The 21,624-nt window shown below is 42.3% G+C and overlaps 1 protein-coding gene across 4 annotated transcripts in view; it reads right to left on the bottom strand.

The window, feature by feature from the left end:
- wwox (WW domain containing oxidoreductase) overlaps nucleotides 1-21,624 on the bottom strand; it is a 137,462-nt gene that overhangs the window by 97,760 nt on the left and 18,078 nt on the right. For all 4 annotated transcript variants that reach the window (XM_084933166.1, XM_084933167.1, XM_084933164.1 and 1 more), the window contains one exon: nucleotides 21,359-21,465. In XM_084933166.1, coding sequence (XP_084789292.1) covers nucleotides 21,359-21,465 — 107 coding nt within the window. The remainder of the gene's footprint in view (nucleotides 1-21,358; nucleotides 21,466-21,624) is intronic.

Below are 21,624 nucleotides of genomic sequence, written 5' to 3'. Positions count from 1 at the left end.
GAGAAACACGGTAAATAAGCTCCAAAAATGAGAAACCGCTGCAAAGTGAGCGTCCTCGTGTCTACGCGTTCGCAAAACAGGCACGTGTTCAGGACAGAAATCGGCAAGGTCACCGTGAAGACAACATCGCCTGATGCCTCAGACTACCGCTGCTGCCAACACCTCTCACCTGTCACCTGCCATCAAACCCAGAAGACGAGCTATCTGTAACAAGACAATGACCTTTAGGACTTCCACCATAAGGAAGAAAAGAAGGAAGGACTAAGAGCAAGGATGGAGGCAAACAGTTAAACTTTTCCTCCGTGAATACAGAAAGTTGGCAACTGCAGAGGTTCTCCTTCTCTATCCTGCTCTTTTCTGCGGCGTACCCAGGAATGACATGTGATCACTGCTGAAAGAAAGATGGAGAAGGAGGAGAGGATAGATGGGGAAGCGCTCTAATACAATTATAACCGGGGCCATCCAATCCAATAAAATGAAGAAGTATTAGAGCAGGGGAGTCCCATCCTGTTCAATAAGATACTGGACCACTTTACTAACTCTTAAAACACACACACACGTGTGGGCACACACAGGTGCACACACTTCGCTGACCCCTTTAATAGCACAGAAGCCACCCCTAATGGACGCAAGCAAGTGGAACCACCAAATAATACACTGTCTTAATGCACTAGACTCAATCTCATCCCCCTCTCCCCTTATCCTTCTCAGCCTTCACTCTCATACTTTAACCCCTGCTTCCATCTTCCCTCACCTTGTGCTGCTCACCACCTCAGCGCCTCTTATAGATCACCAATGCAGAGGCAACACTTAAGGAATCAGAAAAACCCCTATATATACACAAAACACTTAGCCCGCAGACCCCGGTTAACGCTTCAGACGAGGAGAAGAAGCGAGTAAAGGAAGACAACGCAGTGTCGAATTCCTGTGGTTTGAAGTATCACTCCTTCTGAATATGAGATTCGTAATATTAATATAAAGCAACAGCAGTATAATATGGACATATCCTAACCAGCAGGTGCAGAGGTAAGGTGTTGTAATGGCGATGAAAGTGAATGAGCAGGGAAGACACCATGTGAAAAGGGCACCTTATAAAAGCAATTAGAGAAATGACTTTGAGCCCCTCTTCTTGCTCTGTAGATTAGAACAGGCCTCGGAGGGAGGAACACCAAGGAACTCAGATCTCTATGACCTTGGCCACAACACACCATACTAAATTGGCCATCAGCTTTTAAGACTCATATCATAGATATATATTTTTAGCAAAAAGAAAAAGAGAGAAGGAAGGAGGGGGGGGGGGGGGGGGGGGGGGGACTGTGGAATGTGCAGGTCATATATCATCCTGTCACAATTATGACGTTTGTTCATAAATACCAACCAATCTCCTCTCCACCTGGCTAAGTCACATGCACTTGTGCCTATGCATGCGCTATACACCAACAAAGAAATTAGACGCACACACACACACCCCACGTGTGGAGAACGCACATGCACATCGCAAATAAAGAAAAGGACACATCTGGCTGGGTGCCCTACCACGGGTCTGAGAACTGACCTCCACACACAGACAAAAAGACTGAATACACACTCAGGTAACGACATGCATTCGAGCGCCTAACGCACAAATGAAAGCACGCGTTCTGCACATTACAAACACTAAACACACACAAACAAACAAAATGCACGCCCGCACGCGCGCGCGCACACACACATCCACTTACTCACTGGCATGCACGCACACTGCAATTAATAGGGAGGCAGGTCTCTGGTGAGGAAGAGAAAGTGCCTGTTCAGCACATACAGGCAGAATATGCAATTTCCTCCAGTTAAGTCTGTATTAAATTGATTTCTTTTTTCTCTGACACGGACTGGGTTTTTCCCCTCTAATGAAAGCTGGATAATCTACAGGTTTTCCCTTTCCTGAAATCAAGTTACAAATCAAGCAATTGCAGGGGCAGATATGGGAAAGGTGAAGGAAGGACATGGGATGATTTTCCAGATGAGAAACATGAAGAATGAGGCACCCACGTGCCGCTGCTCGTAACGTGGACATCAGGGGCACCTGACACGCGCGCGGGGAGCAAAAAGGCCAGGCCTCGGTTAAGTACTCGGTTGACATTTCTGGTCAGCGACGGCCGTGCCATGTTAGTAAGCGCGGCTCTAATAACTGTAATTAATTAAATGCGTGAATTAGTAAGCACTTCAATGAGCTAATCATTCATTCAAACCTGTCAGGGAGTCACATGGAGGCGGAAAGCTGAGCAGAAAATGACTTTAAAAGAACTTAAAGATGAACAGTAAAAGAAGAGGTATTTAGCTACTTTAATGGGTAAAAGCAGCAGTACAAAAATATACAAATAATTAAATTCAATCTTTTTTAGCAGCAATGTGTAATTTAAATAAACCAAAAGTAGTCATTACAGAGGCAACGTTACATAATTACTTTTTATAACACCTATTAACTAATGTGTAAGCAGAATTTTAATGGTATAGCTGGTGGAGGTGAAGCAGTTTTAAGTACTTTATATGCTGGTGTAATTTAATTTTACTGAATAGTGAGGCGTTACATTTTATACGCTCATTACAGGTTTTCAAAATCTTTAACTTTAACTGTCAAATAAATTTAGTGAAGTAAAAAGTGCAATATTTCCCTCTAATGTAGTAAAGTGGGAGTATAGAATAGCTTCTGTAATGCATACAATGCATTATAATACAGCATAATATAATTCAGTAAAAATTGTCTTGTGCTGTAATTTTTAGAAAGCGATTCCAAAAATTTAAATTAACGTACAACCAGATAAAACCAAATTCACACAACAATATATAAGAAATTATGTAGGGAAGTATTGGGGTTTGGCTTTTTTGGTGGGTTAATGCTAGTAAACATGAACAATGGCCATGTAAATATACAGATGAGCAATTTTTTGGAGGCTATCTGTGAGGTGAACGGACTGCACACACAGAAAAAGAGTGAGATGATTTTGCATTGAAACTTGAGGTGATGGAGCTTGGCGTTATTTTATAGCTATTGAGACTTTGGCTACCTTTCCAAAGAGACAGACAGGTCAGACAAGAGGAAAAATAAAGACAGAGAGAGGGGAAGGCATAAGAGCAGACAACGAGAGAGGGAGAGAGAGACAGCGATGGGAAATGAAAAGGACAGGGCGGTCATCATAATTGCAGAGTTTGCTTTTCGGATGCAGACAGACCAGGGCCATGGGGCCTGAGGCAGATATCAGATTGCACACAAACACACACAAAGCACGCACATACAAGCTGACACGTGCACCCATATATACAAACATGCACATTAAAAATATTTCACCACAGTGAAAGTAAGTGTTTTTTCATTAAGAAAAAAAAAAAAAGACGGTTAATATAAAATCGTTTTGTTTTTTGTTTATGTTTCATAAAGAATCAAGTGTGAAGTGAGATAGCAACATCCAGCTTTCAATCCTAACGGTGTTTTATTATAAAGCTTTCTGTGTCAGTGTGCGTGTCTCCATTTCTGCCTCTACTTCCCTTCTCCCCTCCTTCATCCAGGGCACAGCCTGATCAGATTTACATTAAAAAGTGATGGAGATTTAAATAATGTGTCTATGTTCTCAGAAAGACATCAAGAGATTTTCATCTTACTCTTCTCTTCTTCTGCCTCTTCTTCTCCATTTCCTCACCCTCTCCTGCTCCTATCTCCCCCCCTCATCTTACCCCCTCTATCTCCGCCAGATTCGCAGACAGTGCACATTTTCCTGCATGTCTTCAGTGTAACCGATACCCCTAACAACCAGGATTTTAATGCGTTCCATATTGCTCCCTAATATTTCAGATCTCAGAATAAGCACTGGCAATTACATATTTACACCCAACTTATTTTGCAATTCTGCACAGGGACTTTAGTGTCTGGCTGAACAGCGCAAGCAGACTTAGCTGCTGATTATGTTGTGGTTAGATAACAAAAGAGATGGAGAAAAACTCCTAGGCCCTGTGCATTTATATTGTATATACAACTTTCTGTTTGGGCGTGTCAGCAATAAAGCTCCGTTCGCTCAAGTACAAAATAATGCGTTCTTTTCAAGTGCGACAGTAATGTGATTGCTTTATCTAAACCTGCTAGTTTTACTCTGTTTAATTTCTCCTGAAACGCTCGTGCTTTGTGCCATCTCAGTATCCAGAGGCCTGGTAAAGCACCAAAACCATTTACACAAATGTATACTGTTGTAGTGAACACACATCGGCTGTTCAGAGATAATAAATTAAGCCCCTTTGATTTGGTTATCCGAGCCTCCTTTTTTGTATCAGCGTTATAAAAACATAAGCATAACATAATTGAATAAGAAAAGAATCTTGCAATTAAGGAACGTGTAGGCCTTTGATGTGAGTAAGTGTATAATAGGCCTTTTGATGAGGGAATGTTTTATACTCCGCAGGGTCTGGTATGCACTTTGATTAAAAGCTCTTTTGTTCGGCAATATTCTAAACTGCTTACCATTTTCCACTGTCACAATAGTTTAGTCTGGAAAGACAGGAGATGGTGCCTTTTGCTCTTTCTCTCTGGGATAGAAAATCTTGCCCTCGCTCGTATGAAATCACACGGTAGAGATACTCTGTTATCACCACGAGAGCAACGAACGGGGAATGTATGAGTGACCTTTTAGCAAAGGGATAAAAGGGAGGCACCATCTGACATCAGAGTGCTTGTTTTTACTATTAACATTACTTCAATTTCCAAAGTCAGGAGCACGTTCATCAGCAACCCGCAAATGCAGGTGCTGAAGCACGATTTACATGATCTGTCCTGTCTGCTGATAAGGGCAGTTTTGCATTCAGTGAAAATGCTTGGCAGATTTGAATAATAGGATTCTCATCATGTATCTTTAGCCCCTTGTCGCCTGATAATAGCCTAAAAGACTCTGGTTGAAAAATATAATAAGTGCGTCATGTGACCTCAGCAGAGGTCGAGGGTCGACGAGCCACGGATCGTCAACAGAACACTGGCGTGACAGAGAATAAATGATGCCTTGTAAACAAATTGAATTATTGCTTTAATTCATGCAGTCTGATTCAATTTGCAGGAGGAGTGATCCTACACAGGGGAACAGAGGAGTGAAGGAGTGACAGCGAGCAGGAAGGAAAGAAGAGGACGACGTGGACGCACACCTTCCCCTCCATCACTCCATCCCACGATGTCTTTGGCTCCACTGAAGGAAAGTAACTGCATTAAGAGTCCCGATCATCTCGCAAGACTGCGTGCTGCTTTCTGTAGACGGCGCGTCTTCCTTTTGTCTCTCAGCTAAATGTATTAAGGTTGTGTCAAATTAAGTTCGAGCTGGGACCACTGGGTTGACTTTCTGCCCTGGCGCTAACTGAGTGACAATATCTGAATTTTATAAACTGGTGCACCCAGAGCATGTTGATGAAGAGGTTTCTTCTTTTAGATGTGGATGCGATGGAAAAAAGGAGACCTAAAATCTGAAGAAAACTGCTTATTGTGATTGGCAAACAGGAAAGCCCATCCTCCTATGGTACAACCCATGAACCTAAAAAACCCCGTCTAAACCATCAGTATTACTTTCGTCTATCACCCAAAGCTACATTAGGTCTTTCCTCAGTTTGCTCCTTAATTCCATCAGAGTAATCCCACATTATTGCCCTCTAACAGTACCCTAAACGGAGAATAAAAAGTTTGCTCCCCTCTAGCAGTGTATTACCAGGAAACAACAGGCCCTCTCCTCATTAAGTTATAGATATAAATGCTCCAAAGCATGAAATTACCCCCGAGCCTCCCTCTCCAAATAACCTGGTTTGCAAACAAATGATCCGAGCACAAGCAGTAAAAGGCAGATTATTAAAATAATAGGAGGGATTTAAATTTGCATCCACAGAACAATTCGGCAAAGGACTATGCAATTACTCCTCCTCTCCTCCTCCCCTGTTCATTCCACCTCTCTATACCGGCAAGCCTAGAGTCCCTCACACTTTATAGTGTCCATCTGTTCTGTCTAAGAAACAGGAGAACATTCTGGTATCTTCAGGTGCATCTGCACTTGTGTTGATGTAGCTAAATGTAGGGATGTGTGAGCTAACTTGGTAGTTTGTGGAGCTTTTGTCGAGTCAAAACCACGATCAATTCCCATACTCAGCCCTAGCCCTAGCCAAGTATTTCTCTCCTTCTATGATAAATATCTAACTTGATCCCGAGACGATAACAGTGCCTCCTCCTATGCTGGGGTAAATGGGGAGCGATGAGAGAGTGAGGTAAGCAAGAATGGACAAGGCAAAGGGTGCTCAGATCTGCATTACCTCTGAGTTATGGCCTCCATTTGCATCTCAATCAGCCTCTTTGGAGAGCCTAGCACCTTGGTAACACCCCCATCACACCACAGCCACCCCAGGTAATCAGCGAGATTTAGTGGGACTGGCAGTCTACCATGGGCACCCCCTGGCTGGGGCTCGCTGCTCATTCCCAGCCCCTGGTTTCGCTAAGGGCCCTCTGGGCCACATCCAAACACCGGAGAATGGCAGCACTTAACAAGACTAAGGAAGACCAAAATAGACGAGCAGCAAGAACAGGCCATAAAAAAAGAAGGAAAACAAAGCACCCATGTGACCGTAATACATCTTCCCGCATAGATGTCTGCATAGTGCTCTGAATTGCTGCCTCATTATAGCAGGGGGGTAAAGAAAAAAAAAGAAAACAAATGTGAACTTGTGACCTCAGGTGAGAACATTTTGTCTCCGAGCTGATGATGACACTGACATCGCCGCGCTGCACCCCTGCAGCAACATCAGGCTCTTTCTAACGTGTAATGGGAGTATGCGCACCCACAAACAAGCACACACGCACACAGCCACATGGTGCGATTTGCAGATAGTGAATGCTCCACTTGAGACTTGCCTCTCTAGTTAGCGCTGTCTCATGGCTGGACCCTGCTAAGGCATTATTACCTACAGTCAGCCCTATTGATATTGTGACTCCAGCATCTGTTCACCTCCTTGTTACTGCATGGACCCCAGCACACTGTCCTATCTGACTGTGTGCATGGTTTGTGTGTGTGAGTGTGTGTGTGTGTGTGCATCTTAGACCTCTGGGCATGAGAGTAGTCACTTTGCACAGTAGAAGACGAGAGGCTGAGGAGGCTAATAGAGAACCACTGAACACACCAGGGGCCTAATCAAGTGCGAAGGACACATACCCACAGCTCCAAAGCTCTCTCTTAAACAAACACTCTGGCCTTTCTTTCTCCCTCTAATCTCACGGATGCTCACAGATACCGATGCCACATCACACAAACTCTTTGTAAGCAAAACAAAAATATGACAAAGATGACCAAACTTTACCTGCAAATACAGATGGCTCGGGTGACCATGGCAAAAAATAAATTAAAAAAAGAGGGAAACAAAAGGCAAACAGGAGGGGTGCAAGGAGTGAAGATGGAAAGACTAAGAATGAGGAGCTGAGTTTCAGTTATCAGAATCAAATATTAGTGGGGAAAAAATGGGGAGTGGGCAACATTAATCAAAGTGTTCACCTAGTGGGCAGCCATATGGCAGATCAGCACGCCAACAGTGCAAACTTGCTGATCTTCAGTAACGGAGTGCAATTAATTCCACTGGCTGCATTCATCTCTCCCTCACACGCTGAAGGAAGGGAGGTAGAAAAGAAGGGGAGAGAACAGAGGAGGGTTTGTTATGACTCTTTACTCTTCCTCCTAAACTCTTTTTTTCCCCCAATCTCTCTCAAAGCAGAGGAATCAAACCTTGGTGATGAATGAGGTGGACACAAGGGCCTCAGGTAGCTCCTGTGGCGATGGTGGGGGGGAGCGACGAGGGGTGAGTCAAGAAAAAGCGAGAAATTAGGAAGCAGAGAGGAAACAATGGTGGTGAGGGATTAGCTTATTGTAACATTTGTTCAAGGCATTTGTAAGACCTTGAAATCTATATTTATGTGTCTCGTTTTCCTTCAAAGACTTATTTTTCCTAATGAACACAACCTAGTTTAAAAATCTAAAAAATCCCACTGCATTTACTGAAAGTTTATAGGGCAAACGGTACCAACAGCATCACCAAAATGACTAAATTAGAATGCAACTCTATTTGCAAAGCATCGTAATGAGTGTAAGGCACGCACAATACCACTGGTCAAAAAATAAAGCCTCATAAACACGATGTAAATCCTATTATCCAGACCGCATAATAGCTTTTTTACACAAGACTGTGCAAATAAAACATTGTGTCTATTAACGTTTTCCAACTCTCCCAAAAATTTATAGTGGTGCTCATAAAATCCTTTGAAAAAAGGCCGAAAACTTTTTTGTAATTTGCCTGCATTTGTCAGAGAGCAGGAATTAAAGTTTGCCCTCTTAACAAGTGAGGCACAAAAATGCAGATTAACCTCAAAACTCAATCTCAATACATCTACACTGAAGTCTTTCTCCGCAAGATTAAACCAAATACAATGTTTGGGTTTTTTTATCATAAATCAATTCATTAAAATGTAAATTAAAAGAGAAAAATGATAATGATAAGTAATGTCATTCTCAATCACATCTTCTTCTTTTTCAGTTGGGTAGATAAAGCAAATAACGAAAAAAGATGGCAGAACAAAGTAAACACAACCTGACCACACACACACCCATTTCAAACCTCTTTTGGTTTTATGTAAAATTACCGTCTCCCCAGGCTCTTAACACAAGCTCATCTCCATTAGCCGCAACCTAGTAAAACTGACTCCCCCAAATGAGTTGTGAATATGCATTCCCCCGGCCCTCTCAACTCTCCCATCCATACAAAAATACTGCATCCGCTCACTTACATCCATATCTCTTGTAAGTCAGCTCATCCCATAGGCCTAGTCACCATACTACCCATACCAATATCATAAATGACTGTGGGGGAAGCCTTCATTAGGGCAGCAATGCCCCTCCACCCGCCTAATCAGGGTATTTTCCTCGAGCACATTGGGATGGTGGTTTATGGCCCAAACGGGGTTCTGTTAATGAGGAAGTATACATGTCTCCATTTCCTGTCTAGCCAGGTCGGCAGTTCCTGTAGCTGAGTCTATTATAATTCTATTGCTTTTTTTAATGAGTTATATTCATCTTGGTAAAGCGTCAGACACCATAAAAGCAAATAATAACAATAAATGCACATAATACAAATCTACTTCTGCTAAACGCTGTTATAGTCACACAGTAGTGAATGTTTTTTCCTCTCTCATACAAACACTGTGGAGCGATCCACTGCACTCCAAGCAACGTGGCTTTAAACCCGTATGATGACAGCTGAATTACTGCAAATGCCACAGCAAATTCTGTTACAGTGTTCCCACAAACGCTCGGCTTTTTCTGCTCATTCTTCTCAATCTCCCTCTCTACACCTCTGATCTCTCGCTGCCCAGGTCTTTCTTTCTCTCCATCATCCGCTCTTCACTCCCAGGCTTCGCTGACATTAACCTGGAGCACTCACTTTTTCCCATGGTTCTCCCATGTTGCTCTCCACATGTCAGCGCGGGAGGCTTTATGGCCCACATCCATCAGCGTCACGTGCCAGGATTTATGGGAGATGGAGTCCAAACCCAATAGCTCTGAATCTGTCTTGCTGAAGCTGACCCCTGGGCTCCTGTGCGATGTAATAGATGAGCATCCTACACCCTACCCCCACGTAACCACACCTCACTCCTCCATGCTTCCCTTTCTTCACCCCATCTTCTTCTCCTCCTTCATGATTTTTCCCTCCCTTTGCACATAAGTCCGGTCTCCTACACTGCCCTAGTTGGCTCTTGTTGATCATTCATTCAAGCCCTAATAGAGATTTGGTTTCCAAAAAATTAATGGAGCAAACTGATCCAAGGAAATATCCAAGTACACATGGCCCCTACACTCACACTTGAGTTATATATCCGTTGAGTTGCAATTGGGGTAAAATGTAGAAGTGCCCTTCACAGGATAAACAAGAGGCAGCAATTATCTCTATTCACCGTTCGCTCCCACAAACAGACCTGTAGGAATGACAAAGGGCTGTCATATCATTATGTCCTGTAGCAGAAGATGATAAGCTAAGTTAGACAGAAGTTACAGCTCACAATGACCCTAAAGAAAGATTTAACACAAAGTTACATCAGATGAAGCGAGACAAAAGCAGACTTTCACATTTCTAGTTTTCCAACCAGCCTGATCTCACAGAAATATGTTAAATGACATGACTTAAGAGCACAACAAAAAAGTTCCTCGGGAGGTTTGGAGTGGTGGCTGGTGCCAGAAGCCCTACAGATCGGCAAAGCAGATTTAGAGCTGGTTTTTGTTTTAGAGGCTGAAATAAAACACAAAACTCTCAGTCAGGAGACTCGGGTTATATGTCACCACCCTCAATCACTAGAGACTACAGTAACCTGAATCTAATGGGTTCTTTTTGTATCATAACTCATGCATAGACAAACTTCTGGTTTAAAGACTTGAGAAGAGGAATGTCCCGATTTCCACTTTTTAGATGGTCGCCATTCTCATTGAGTCTTCTTCAATTTACTTAAATTAACCTACCGTGACACATAGTGGTTAATTTTACTGTAGTCTCTGAGTTAAAAATGGATCACCACTATTTGAGAGAAAGGTTTCACAGTTTCCTTAATACACTTTATTAGATGGAACAGAAAAGCTTCAAGCCAAAGTCTGAGACACATACTTCCTCCACATGGTCCACAGCAGAATTAATCAGCAGAGCTTCATGTGGTCTACATATAGCACTGTGACCGAGGGAGCTGGAGGTCAAAGGTCAAACTGTGTTCACTGGTTTACAGCGAGTTTTTATTACAGAGTTATTTGATATATTTACCAAACCTGTTCACATTCTAGCCTCCTCCTATATAGAGCTGGTTATCTAAAAAGTTGCACAGAAAACACACTCTCTCTTTCTCACACACACACACACACACCTCAATTGGAACACATGAAATAATATTGCCCTGCGGCCCCCCAAACAGGTCTGGACCCTAATAAATGCTTTACACTTTGAAAGAACAGCAAGGTAGCTCAGACACCTTTGAGCCTCCCTCAACGTACAAACGCATACACACACACACACACAGACAAACACACACACAGGCTATGCCTGGTCACAGGTCAGGAGCGCTTGTAGTTCTCTGAGGTAAAGGAAAGCATAGCCGCTTGAACTTGTAATATGCTCCTCTCTCCCCTGGTGCCACTTGTTGGGGGTTTTAGTGCAGGGGGAAATTACACTAGCTCCCCGTGTGTCAGACTCATGCTGAAAATCAGGGCTACACACCCACAAACACAGACACACATGACCAAACAGCTAAGCCTCAGCGAGGCTGAGACAATAGCTGTATGACACATGAGGCGGTGGTGAATGTGTGGGTGTTACCTTTATTGCAGAGCATCACTAATAACATTTTTTTTAAACAGTGGTAAGTCTGAGCAGTCCAAATGTTAGATGCTAATCATCTAACATTCCCATTGGATGCAGAGAACAAAGGACATGACCTGACTTTTTCCAGTGAACAGCACACAAACAATGCCATACAATTAATCTGGTAAAGCTGTAGTGTAGGCCTAATCACACGCATGTATGTAGGCATAATCGTGCGTCACAATGTTGGCTCTTTCCTCACCAAAATGAACTCAACATATAACGTAGACCACGAGTCAGATGTGAGCTGAGAGATAATCGTTGATATGGGGCAAGAGAGAATGAAACTAATAAAAAGGCAGTGCATCAAAGTATCGCAGCTGAGCATTAGTCACGTGAGGGCAACTACGCCACAACTCTGGTGTTCTCTAAATGAATCCCCCTCGTCCCGCGCTTGATTTATGGACCTGTAAAAACACACGTTGTTTTTAATCTACTGCTGCCTGAATCTGCCTCTCTAATGAAATGTGGATCTGTGTGTGTGTCTGTGTATGTGTTGAAGGGCATGCATGTGTGGGTGGGTGTGTGTTTGATAATGATGTATGGGCTAAGGTCTAATTCTTTGAGCATGAATTTTCTCTCTGATAAATATGCATCCAGTTACACAGACTGATTAAGCTGTAAACCAGTGTTAACTCCGTGTCACAGCACATACAAACACGCAGACATACATACTTACATGTGCACATGCACACATGCACACAAACAACTTCCCAGAAAATAATGATAGCTGTGCCTGGGGCAGGATTATTCGGATGCCTGAAGCAGTTCACTGGTATCATTCCATGAGACCAGACTGCAGAATATACCCTATAAACACAAGTCAAAGGCTCGGAGACACAGCCATATAAGCAGAAAACACTTTGGACAGTCAAAAAAGATGACATGCAGAGTTCAGCATCAAAATCCAACTGCATATATTGACTGCGGAGAAATTAAATAACAGAGCTGCAGGTATGTATTGCTTTTTAAAGGCACATCTTTAAAAGGGTCCAGTCTAATCCAGCTGTAATAACATCATCCTTTTATTTCGGAGAGCTTTGTGGAAAGTGGAGATGGACGACCAGCCTGACATTGAAATTTGTAACTTACAGCGTCAGAACAGTCGGATATCCCAGCAGTTGACGTGTTATGACACACTTGTCTGTTCATTAGTGAACAAATCCCAATGTCCTTCTCAACCGACACATGCTACTAACATTTACAAGCTCCTTCTTCTCCGTTTTCACCCCCTCCTCTGTCTCATATGTGAAATGCAACCAGACATTGTAGGGCACCGAATACACTCATTAGGTTCCCATCTCATGATGACAAGAGACAGCATCCGACAATTTCAATCTCACAGAGACATCAAACACAGAATTACATGTAATTAGCCTACTGCATCGCCTATGAACTTTATCTCGGGATCTGAGAGCCTATGCTAATTTCAAACTGTGCTAAAATGCTAAAAAAGCTCGGGGTAATGGCAGATAAATGTTACAGGCCATTGCCAGATGGCTCCTGCACTCGACATTACTATGCTTGCTTGTTTGGCAGACGTCAACTAAGCCTCGGTCTATTTGACTGCAGTCTATTACAATTGGCTCATCTCTTGATTTAAAACATTAGAGTGTGTGCTGGACGTGTCTCTCTGTGGTCAGCACTTCTCAGACTTCAATAATAACATTCTCTGCTGGCAGACAGAAAAAGAGAGAGAGAGAAAGAGGGAAAGAGATCCAGGCAACCTCTCACCTCTCTCATCATAAGAAGCCCTCATCCCAGGGCAATGGGTCCTCCTTCAGAGGGAAAAGTGAAAGAGAGAAGGATGAAAATCTGTCAGGTTCAAACAACAAAGAGGTGCTGCCTTACACATCCTTCCTGAACCCGTCCCCTTCAGTGGCAGTGACATCATTTAAATCATTTAAATCCTCCCCAACATGACCTATGGCAAGTGACCCATCATTCTAACGCTCACACCTCCTTGTGAGACGCCCGCTGAAGTGCTTATTTAGCAGAAAATATCAACCGGCTAACTACGTGATTTATTCAAAATTATTCCTCCATGGTGCTCCCTCACACAAAGCATTTGCCCATAGTTCACTGTGGTCCAGGCAATTAGGAGCAGGCCACACCTCTTCAGGAGACAGAGCACCTGGCTACGGCAGACGGACATAAGGAGGAACAGAGCTGAGCGGCACACAGCTTTTCACGGTGGGCTGGAATAACTAAGCAGAGCGCTGAGGGAGAGAGAGGGAGAGAGTGAGGAATGCAAGCCAGGCACTTTAGGATTCATTTAGGTTCCCCATCTCCCTGGTCACTTTATTAGCAGTCTGGGAAGAGTGATGCATGTCCCAAAGCTATGCAAAATGCATAATTAAGCATTTAAATACACACCATGCGAATGTGTGTGTGTGCACTGTTCATGTGAGGGCACATACATACTGAACCTGAGGAGCGTATTGCAAAGATGCACAATCACACACTGGACTACTGTAAAACTTCAAGATATTCAACTCTTAAGGTTGTTGTACTAATAGTTTCTACTACACAAAGCCTCCTTTAGTATTCCCACAAGCTAAACTAGAACCGTCACCTGTGTAATGCAAGGAAATCCTCAGTGGTATATTACAGTAACTCTTATTGCTGTTCCTTAGCCCTGTGTGGTCACTTTCTGGGGAATAAATTTGAGTTAAAAAAGGGGGGGAGGGGGTCTCCTCATCAAATTTACATATCGTGGATGCACCTTCATTCAATCCATCCTTTCTGCTCTTAAGCTAGAGTAGAAAGTAGTTAAAGGCATGGGACTGGGGATCCTAATTCGCAGGCAGAGCTCAAGTAGAAAACAAGCAAATAAGCAAATAAAGAGAGATGAGAAGTTCTCCCTGGAGAGGCAGATTCATGCTGCTAATATGCAAAGAAACAGAACGATTTGTACAATCCTGGAAATAAAAGAGAACCACCTCTACCTCGGTGATTTAGTGGATGCACCTGAGGAGACGATTGGGTGAGCAGAGGGAGGTGCAGGTGTAATGTTGCTGTGGTCCAGAGACAACCTAAGGGGCTATTTAAGTACAAGTCTTGACATCACCAGCAACAATCTCCGTTGGATTTATCTGAGCTCCAACAGTGATATGTAAGCAAAACCCCACACTGAAGAAATTGCCTCATTTCTAGATGAGAAAGAAAATGAGTATCTCCCAGTGTTACACACACATATTGAAAGAATGGGGCAGGAGATGACAGACAGATTGGTGCAGCATCTCCAGGGATGCCGATGCTGTGGATTGTGATGAAAAGTTCATTTCCTGGTCCATCTACATTTCTACCATCACGAATAGCCATGAGCTGTGGGTACAGACTGATAGAATAAGTGGTGGATGTGCGCTTCCTCCAAAGGGTGTCTGAGCTCACCCTGAGAGATACGGTGAGGATCTCAGCCTTTCAGGAGAAGCTCAGAGTAAAGCCTTATACATCAAAGGGAGCCAGCTGAGGGGGCATCTGTCATAAGGGCTTCCCAGGTGAGGTCTTTTGGGCATCTAAAAGCAGGAGGAGAGCCAGGACAGACAGGACAAGCTGGAGGAATTAGGTCTCCCAGCTGCTGGCACTGGTTGGGAAGGTCATGATTGTCTATTTCTGTCTTTAATTTTTTTTTAAACATATTTTGCAACTACTTCTTTTCCTCAAATATTTTGCATTACTTTTTTTAAATCAACATGTGGTCGTATTGCTTTACAACCTATAAGCTAACCTTTGAATAACAAAAAAAGTAGAAGGACATGTTGTTAAAAACCAGTTATAAATTTGTATTTCTTATTAATATTATTTAATTTTTATTTTTAATTCAGTTTAGATTCAGTTAGTTTCCATCTTTTTTAAAGTTGTCGTTTTTTATTTTTATTTGTTTTTCATATCTAGTTTAACTTAAACTTTAGTTAAGTATAATAATAACCCTGCTAATAATCTAACCAGTAAAACGTGTGTTGTGCGGGGAGATTTCATGCTTTTTACAAACTGAATAAACTTTCAAATGCGAAGACCACTACAGGTGCACAGAACTCCTTCAGTAAAAAAAATAACAATAAAATAAAATAAAGTCCACTTGGCAAAATTAGGTAAAACTAGCAAAAGTGCACACATCTATACATGTTGTAGCTCCCCAGAAAAAAGAAAATATATATGAGCAGTATTTTTGCTTGATATGTTCATCTTTAATCGGCATCCTCCCAGAAGAGGTTGATGTGGGGATACCAGTGTACCAGTGTGAACTCGCATCTGCAAGACAGAGGATTTGAAAATGATTAATTATGATATACTGGTTACTCTGGGAGCAGAAGAGAGTGCTCCAGCCCTGCTCACTGACCTGGGAAATGGGCTGCAATTTCCTTAATCATTTAGGAAGATAAAGGAGGAGGAAAAACTGGTAGGGGTCTGAAAGGTGAGTGAGAAGGGACTTTTGAGGCCCTTCTAAAAGAAGGGAAAATAAAGGAATGATGAAGTGAGGGGAGAAGTGAGGAACACTGACTAAAAGAGCAGCATCCTGAGACGCTGGAGGGTCTGCGACGGACCAGGTCAGCATTTCACAAGTGTCAGTTCATGTTGGCCCAAACGAGAGAAGCCGGGCTATAGCGTGGCATGTCATGGTGGCCAGCGGGGCACAGGGCCTGTCAGACTGACACAGGAGGTTATGCACTGAGCAAATGGACACATGGAGGCACGCACACAAATTTCCAAACCGTGATTCAGGTTAAAGGTAGAGTGGGGGTGACGGCAAAGGGTTTGAAAACCCTGCATGTATCCCAACACACAGAGTCATGCAGGGACGATTTCTAGAACAAATGTGGGACTCGTGTAGAACTTTGCCACCTCATACTGCCGTATGTAGGCCATGACGCATAAACATGTGGCATTATCTTATAAATCATAAGCAACCAGCAGGAAGAAGCCAGGGTGCCTCAGTAAGATGGTGCATCGGGAAGTCATGGGAACACAGCATTATGTACTCACATCAAGGTTGGACTGCCTTCTTCCTGTCTGCCTTTTAAAACATTTTCCATTTCCACTTTGTTAAAAAAACAAAAGATTCAGTTACTCCACCTGAAATAGCAGGTGCTTGGAAAGGAACATTCTGTGCCATTGATTCGGATCTTAATTTATCCTACAGCAGCCCGCAAAAAAAAAGGCATATATACATATATATCTATAGATCTAAAGGACTGATAACAATGGCAAAGATAGCACTCCATGGTAGAGGGTAGAGGGGTACGAGTGCATTCTCTGCCTGATTTTCATATTCAGTGAAGGACTGTCTGTGTTTTAGGCTGTCTGCCTGTCTGTATAAATGACCGCTGCTTATCAGCTCTCTGCCTGTCTTGCTCTTCCTCTCTGGCCTGTGTTAATGTTGCTGTTTGACATTGCAAGCAGCAGGCTTTTTTTTCTCCCAGCAGCCTCAGTGGACACTAGGCTTTAGCCTAATTGGTTCCAGAGCAGACCCTGACAGAACCTCTCCTCAGCGGCACACAGCCATATTAACACCCCACCACCCCAACCCCTCCCATCCTGACACGCGCACACACAACAAAAACAAGCACAGCAATCAGTGACTAACTCGCTAATTAACGCCCTTACAAAGCATCTCATTAGCATGTTTTGTAGAGAGGGGCAATGGGGGAAATGAGCATTTTAGATTTTAAAAAAAAAGGAAAGAAGTTACAAAAAAGGACCTAGGCGCACGTGTGTGTATGTTATATTCTACTCAGGGGCCGAGGGCCTTGGTTGGCCCACCAAGCAGTGGTCTACATCTCAGGGGAGTCCATTACAGCTCTCTGAGGGAGATGCTGGAATCAAAGATAAGCATAAATTTAAAGGCAATCAGGAAAAATACATCTCTGGTATGCAGACAACACTTTGGTTGTTAACCAGCAACTTAACCTGCTTTACACTGTGAGGGGAATAGGAGATGGGTAGGTAAAAGGCTATTGAAAAGAATGCATATAGTTAAAGCGTCAGGCAAAGGCCAAGAGCTGCAGTGCTTAAAAATCTGAACGAGGCTCCCTGGAGAAACTTAGATGACAATACTAGGAAATTAATGTGGATGTGCCAAAAACTGCAGTTCCACCAACGGCCTCTTGGGGCTGAATCCCAAAAGAAAATAAATTCCCAGTGATTAAATATCTAATTTTACACCTGAAGAAACATATTTAAACCCCGGCACAATATATATATATATATATATATATATATATATATATATATATATATATATGTATATATGTATATATATATATATATATATATATATATATATATATAAAAAGTTAAAAAGTTCAAGTTATTTTTACTTCCAATAGTGTTAACATACTGCACAGGTCAATGACTAGATTTTTTTACATTTTCATTGTAAGTGGGCTAAAGCAGTTAATTAAAAGTAGTCTAACATAAATGTAAATGCTGTAATTTGATTATTTTAATAAACTATGTAACTTGGATGGATTAGATGGTGGCGTGACCACAGTGCACACCTCTGATGTCGCTCACAGTGGTCCAAGGGACCGCTCAGGGAGTTTGCGTGTTCGCTCAGACACATTAAAAATTAGAGGGAACATTGATGTTTAGTCTATTCTGTAAATATATTATTTTTAAACTTGTCTTTAATCAGACTTACCATCCTATTTAATATTACTGTCAATTACGCATGCTCACTATAGCAACAATGTCAAATCCAGTTTTAAAAGCAGCAACAACAACAACAAGATTCCAGACTCAAAGCTCCAAAAGAGTAGTTTGAATGGGTGGGTAGCATCATAGCGTCTACATGCACTGGTGTGCATGACTCAAACGATTTTGGCACCACAAATATAACTGTTGATGCATATCTTTATTATCATGCTTAACTCTTGTGCATTTTCTCCTACTGCCTTCCCATGTCCTTCTGTTCTACCTCCAGCTCCCATCTGCTGCTTATTCCCTTGGTTTTACTGTGGCTTCATCACAGTAAAGACAGCCCCCTTTGAACCCTATAAAGGTAACCAGCATCAGGCTTATTGTAAAACACAATCATAAGGTAAATGTTTATCCCCTCTCTGCCACTCTAAACTCCCCTAATGAGCCTGCTGGAGGGGTTTCACCTCACAGCTCAAATAGAGGCAGAGAAAACAGCACATTCAACTCGGATTAGGACTGCGTAGGAGACGCCACTAAAGTCTAATCGGGAAAACAGTAACGAGCAATAACAAAGTTTTTTTTTTTTTTTTTTAAAAAAAAGAAAAGAAAGGAAGACAGAAAGAAAACTAATAAAGAGAAAGTAGGAAAAAAACAAGCAATATAATCACTAAAGTGCCAAACAAGCTCTACAACATAAAGCATTAATGACTGAAGAGTTAAATATGAAGCAGAAGTTCAGGAGCCACTCTTGGGAGAATACATTATGATTGGCTGGGAAGGATGAGCCCTCCGACCCTGCTCTTCCTGCCTGTTCTGACCTGCCCCATTATCCGTCAGCGACCCCACTATTATACCTACTGTCGGTACACGACGCTACGCTGAACCGCACCACCCTGCGCTGCGAGCGAGCCATCACTCTCACCCCTGAACAGCAACGCGAGCCCACACGCAGAGAAAGAGAAAGTACAGCGTAATAGTAAGCAGGTAGTTAGAGGTCAGAGGTGCTGCGCAATCGGGACAGCAGTTCCACTCCTGGCAGCCAGAGCGGAACTCTGAGAGGGACCTGGAAGTAGATATGATGACCTTTTGTACAGAGGACCCCAAAATATACCCTCTTATCAAAATGACCTTAACATAGGAGCATGGGAAGGTAAGCACAGCCCATCCATCATCTTAAAGATTAATCCTCCTCTCTATTCTTCTCCTGAATCTATTAATAATGTCGCCAGAGGGGGGAATTTGCAGCAAAGATTTATTCTGATATTGTGACTTTTATTCATTAGCCTATAACAAGGGGGATTCCTTGAAAAGGAAATATAGAGTGGGCTTAGGGAATGCTAATTCTCCATTCCAGCTCTATTTGAACTATACCAACCCCTATTAACTCAGTCATTAATTTTGCTGACAATCTGCATATGCTACATGCCAATGTACAACCAAAAAAGAAGGAAGATTAGCATTTATGGCACATAGGTCACAGCTGTTTATTCTTTAAAAGCAATCCTGGGCAGCGTCCATTTGTTAATTTACTAACATGGATAACTCTGTGGCAGGTGTGAAGCTTAAAAAAAAAATCAATTTGACAACAAAATCTGGTGCTTGGATCAGAGCTTTTCCTCACTCATTTAGTCAAAGTACTGGATTTCACAGAGTGGAGCAGCACTGACAGCCCCAGGGGCATACTTCAATTAGAGACTTTGGTGAGTTTAAACACTGCAGATCTACTCCCGCTCAAAGGCATTTGTCTCCCTCCCCCTCGCTTTTCCTCTCTCTCCCTCGTTTCCTCCTTCTCTCTTCATATCTACGCTGAGCACCCACTCTCCGTCTTCTTCAAGTCCTGCTCTCTGTAATCAACTCAGTGCTAATGGCTTATTCTTTCTGCTCCAGCACCCACATTTCACTTGTTTATTTTCCCACACTCGTAAATCTGGGGACATGTCACAAGCGCAGCGATATTAGAGCAATAATCTCAGGTAATTATCAGATGCCCTCTCACTTTTTCTCCCTCTCCCTCTCTCCGTTTAACACTCTCTCTACTGCTTTAAAGAGAGACACTCATTCAGAAGTTTTTTTGACTGCTCCTGTGAAATGTGGAAGCGGGGTTTGAAGCTTTAAAGCACACTCTTATAAAATAAAAGGCCTCTATTTGTAGCAGAGCCCTAAACAGGTAGGTTATGCAATAATCTAAATTATAAATGTTATGCTTGACACAATTTGCACTTGTGAAGCTCCAAGTCCCGTATTTGTTTGAGCTTTATAATCTAAAACATCCAGTTAACACAAACACTCTTTAAACTATTATGTCACAAAAACAGTATATTCCACAAACCACAGCAAAAAGTAACCCATGGTTCAAGACTGGGAGGCGGCTCGTATCCCCGGGACACGTGGGGCTGTGTCAGGAAGGACATCAGAGGTAAAAATTTGTGCCAAATCAAACATGCGGGTCCAGCCACTGAGGCAATCTCTTAAGAATAAGGGAAGAGCCAAAATAAGTTTTATAGTCAACAAAAAATTTCAATGTTTTATTTTCTTTAAATATGTTTCAGTGTTATTATTGTATGAACTCCACAGAAAATGACAACATGTATTATTGAACATCATCCTGCTGCTCCCTGCCACACATTGTGCAAAATTGTACATTTATTAAGTTATTTATATTTTACTATATTTTAGTACTTTTTTAAAAATTAAGTTTAGTATTTGTTCTAGTTATTTCTACTGTTTTATCTACTGTTTAGTCATATTCTGCATATACCGAGACCCAAAAAAATTGCTTTGCTTATATCACATCAAATGTTTTATAAAAATTAAGCTCAGTCTGAAAATGTAGTGTCAGTGTAACAACAATAGGTTTTTTGGTTTGGGACCATTTTTTTCCACGGACAAGCCCTTTTTGGTGGGCTTCCCCATCCCGGGAAGCCTGAAATATCATGTGTCCATAGCCAAGATACTGAAGCTGAAGTTGTATCCATTGCTGAGGAGTGCAACTGCGATTTGTGTGTGAATGGGTGAGAATTTGGTTTAAATTTGGTAAAAAAGTGCTTTAAGTGGTCGGTAAAGCCAGAAAAGCACTACAGAAATCCCAGTCCATGTATGCTCACTAATACACGAGTGTGGCTCACTGATGTTTAACAGCTTATTCTGTCTCAATAAGGAAGTTACTATAAGTCGGTTTATTGTTGGCGTCTTTTTATAGGATTTGTTTTTGTTTGAGAAAGATGTTGTAACTTAACCACACTTTCCAGCTTTTAGAGCTCCAAGAAAACAGGGGATTACTTAGACTGTCACTTACCCACTCTTCCTGAATGAGGCTCACCGCCTTGTTGGCACGGGTCAGGTTTCGACAAGCCAGGATCACATGGGCGCCATGAAGAGCAAAAGACCTGGCTGTCTCAAAGCCTGAGATGGGAGACAGACGGACAGGAAGACAGGGAGACATAGACATGAGAAAAAGTCTACAGGCAAGCAATGCCTCAAAGATGAGGGTTTTTTTTCTAAAGATAACTTCAGATCCCCATCAATTTTTTCATATAATTTATTTCATTGAGTAACCCAGTG

This window comes from Perissodus microlepis, chromosome 7 (genome assembly GCF_051167445.1).
Source record: "Perissodus microlepis isolate ML-2025 ecotype Zambia chromosome 7, ASM5116744v1, whole genome shotgun sequence".
Taxonomy (NCBI): Eukaryota; Metazoa; Chordata; class Actinopteri; order Cichliformes; family Cichlidae; genus Perissodus; species Perissodus microlepis.
The sequence above is the reverse complement of the archived record's forward strand: the minus strand, read 5'-3'. Positions and strand labels throughout refer to the sequence as shown.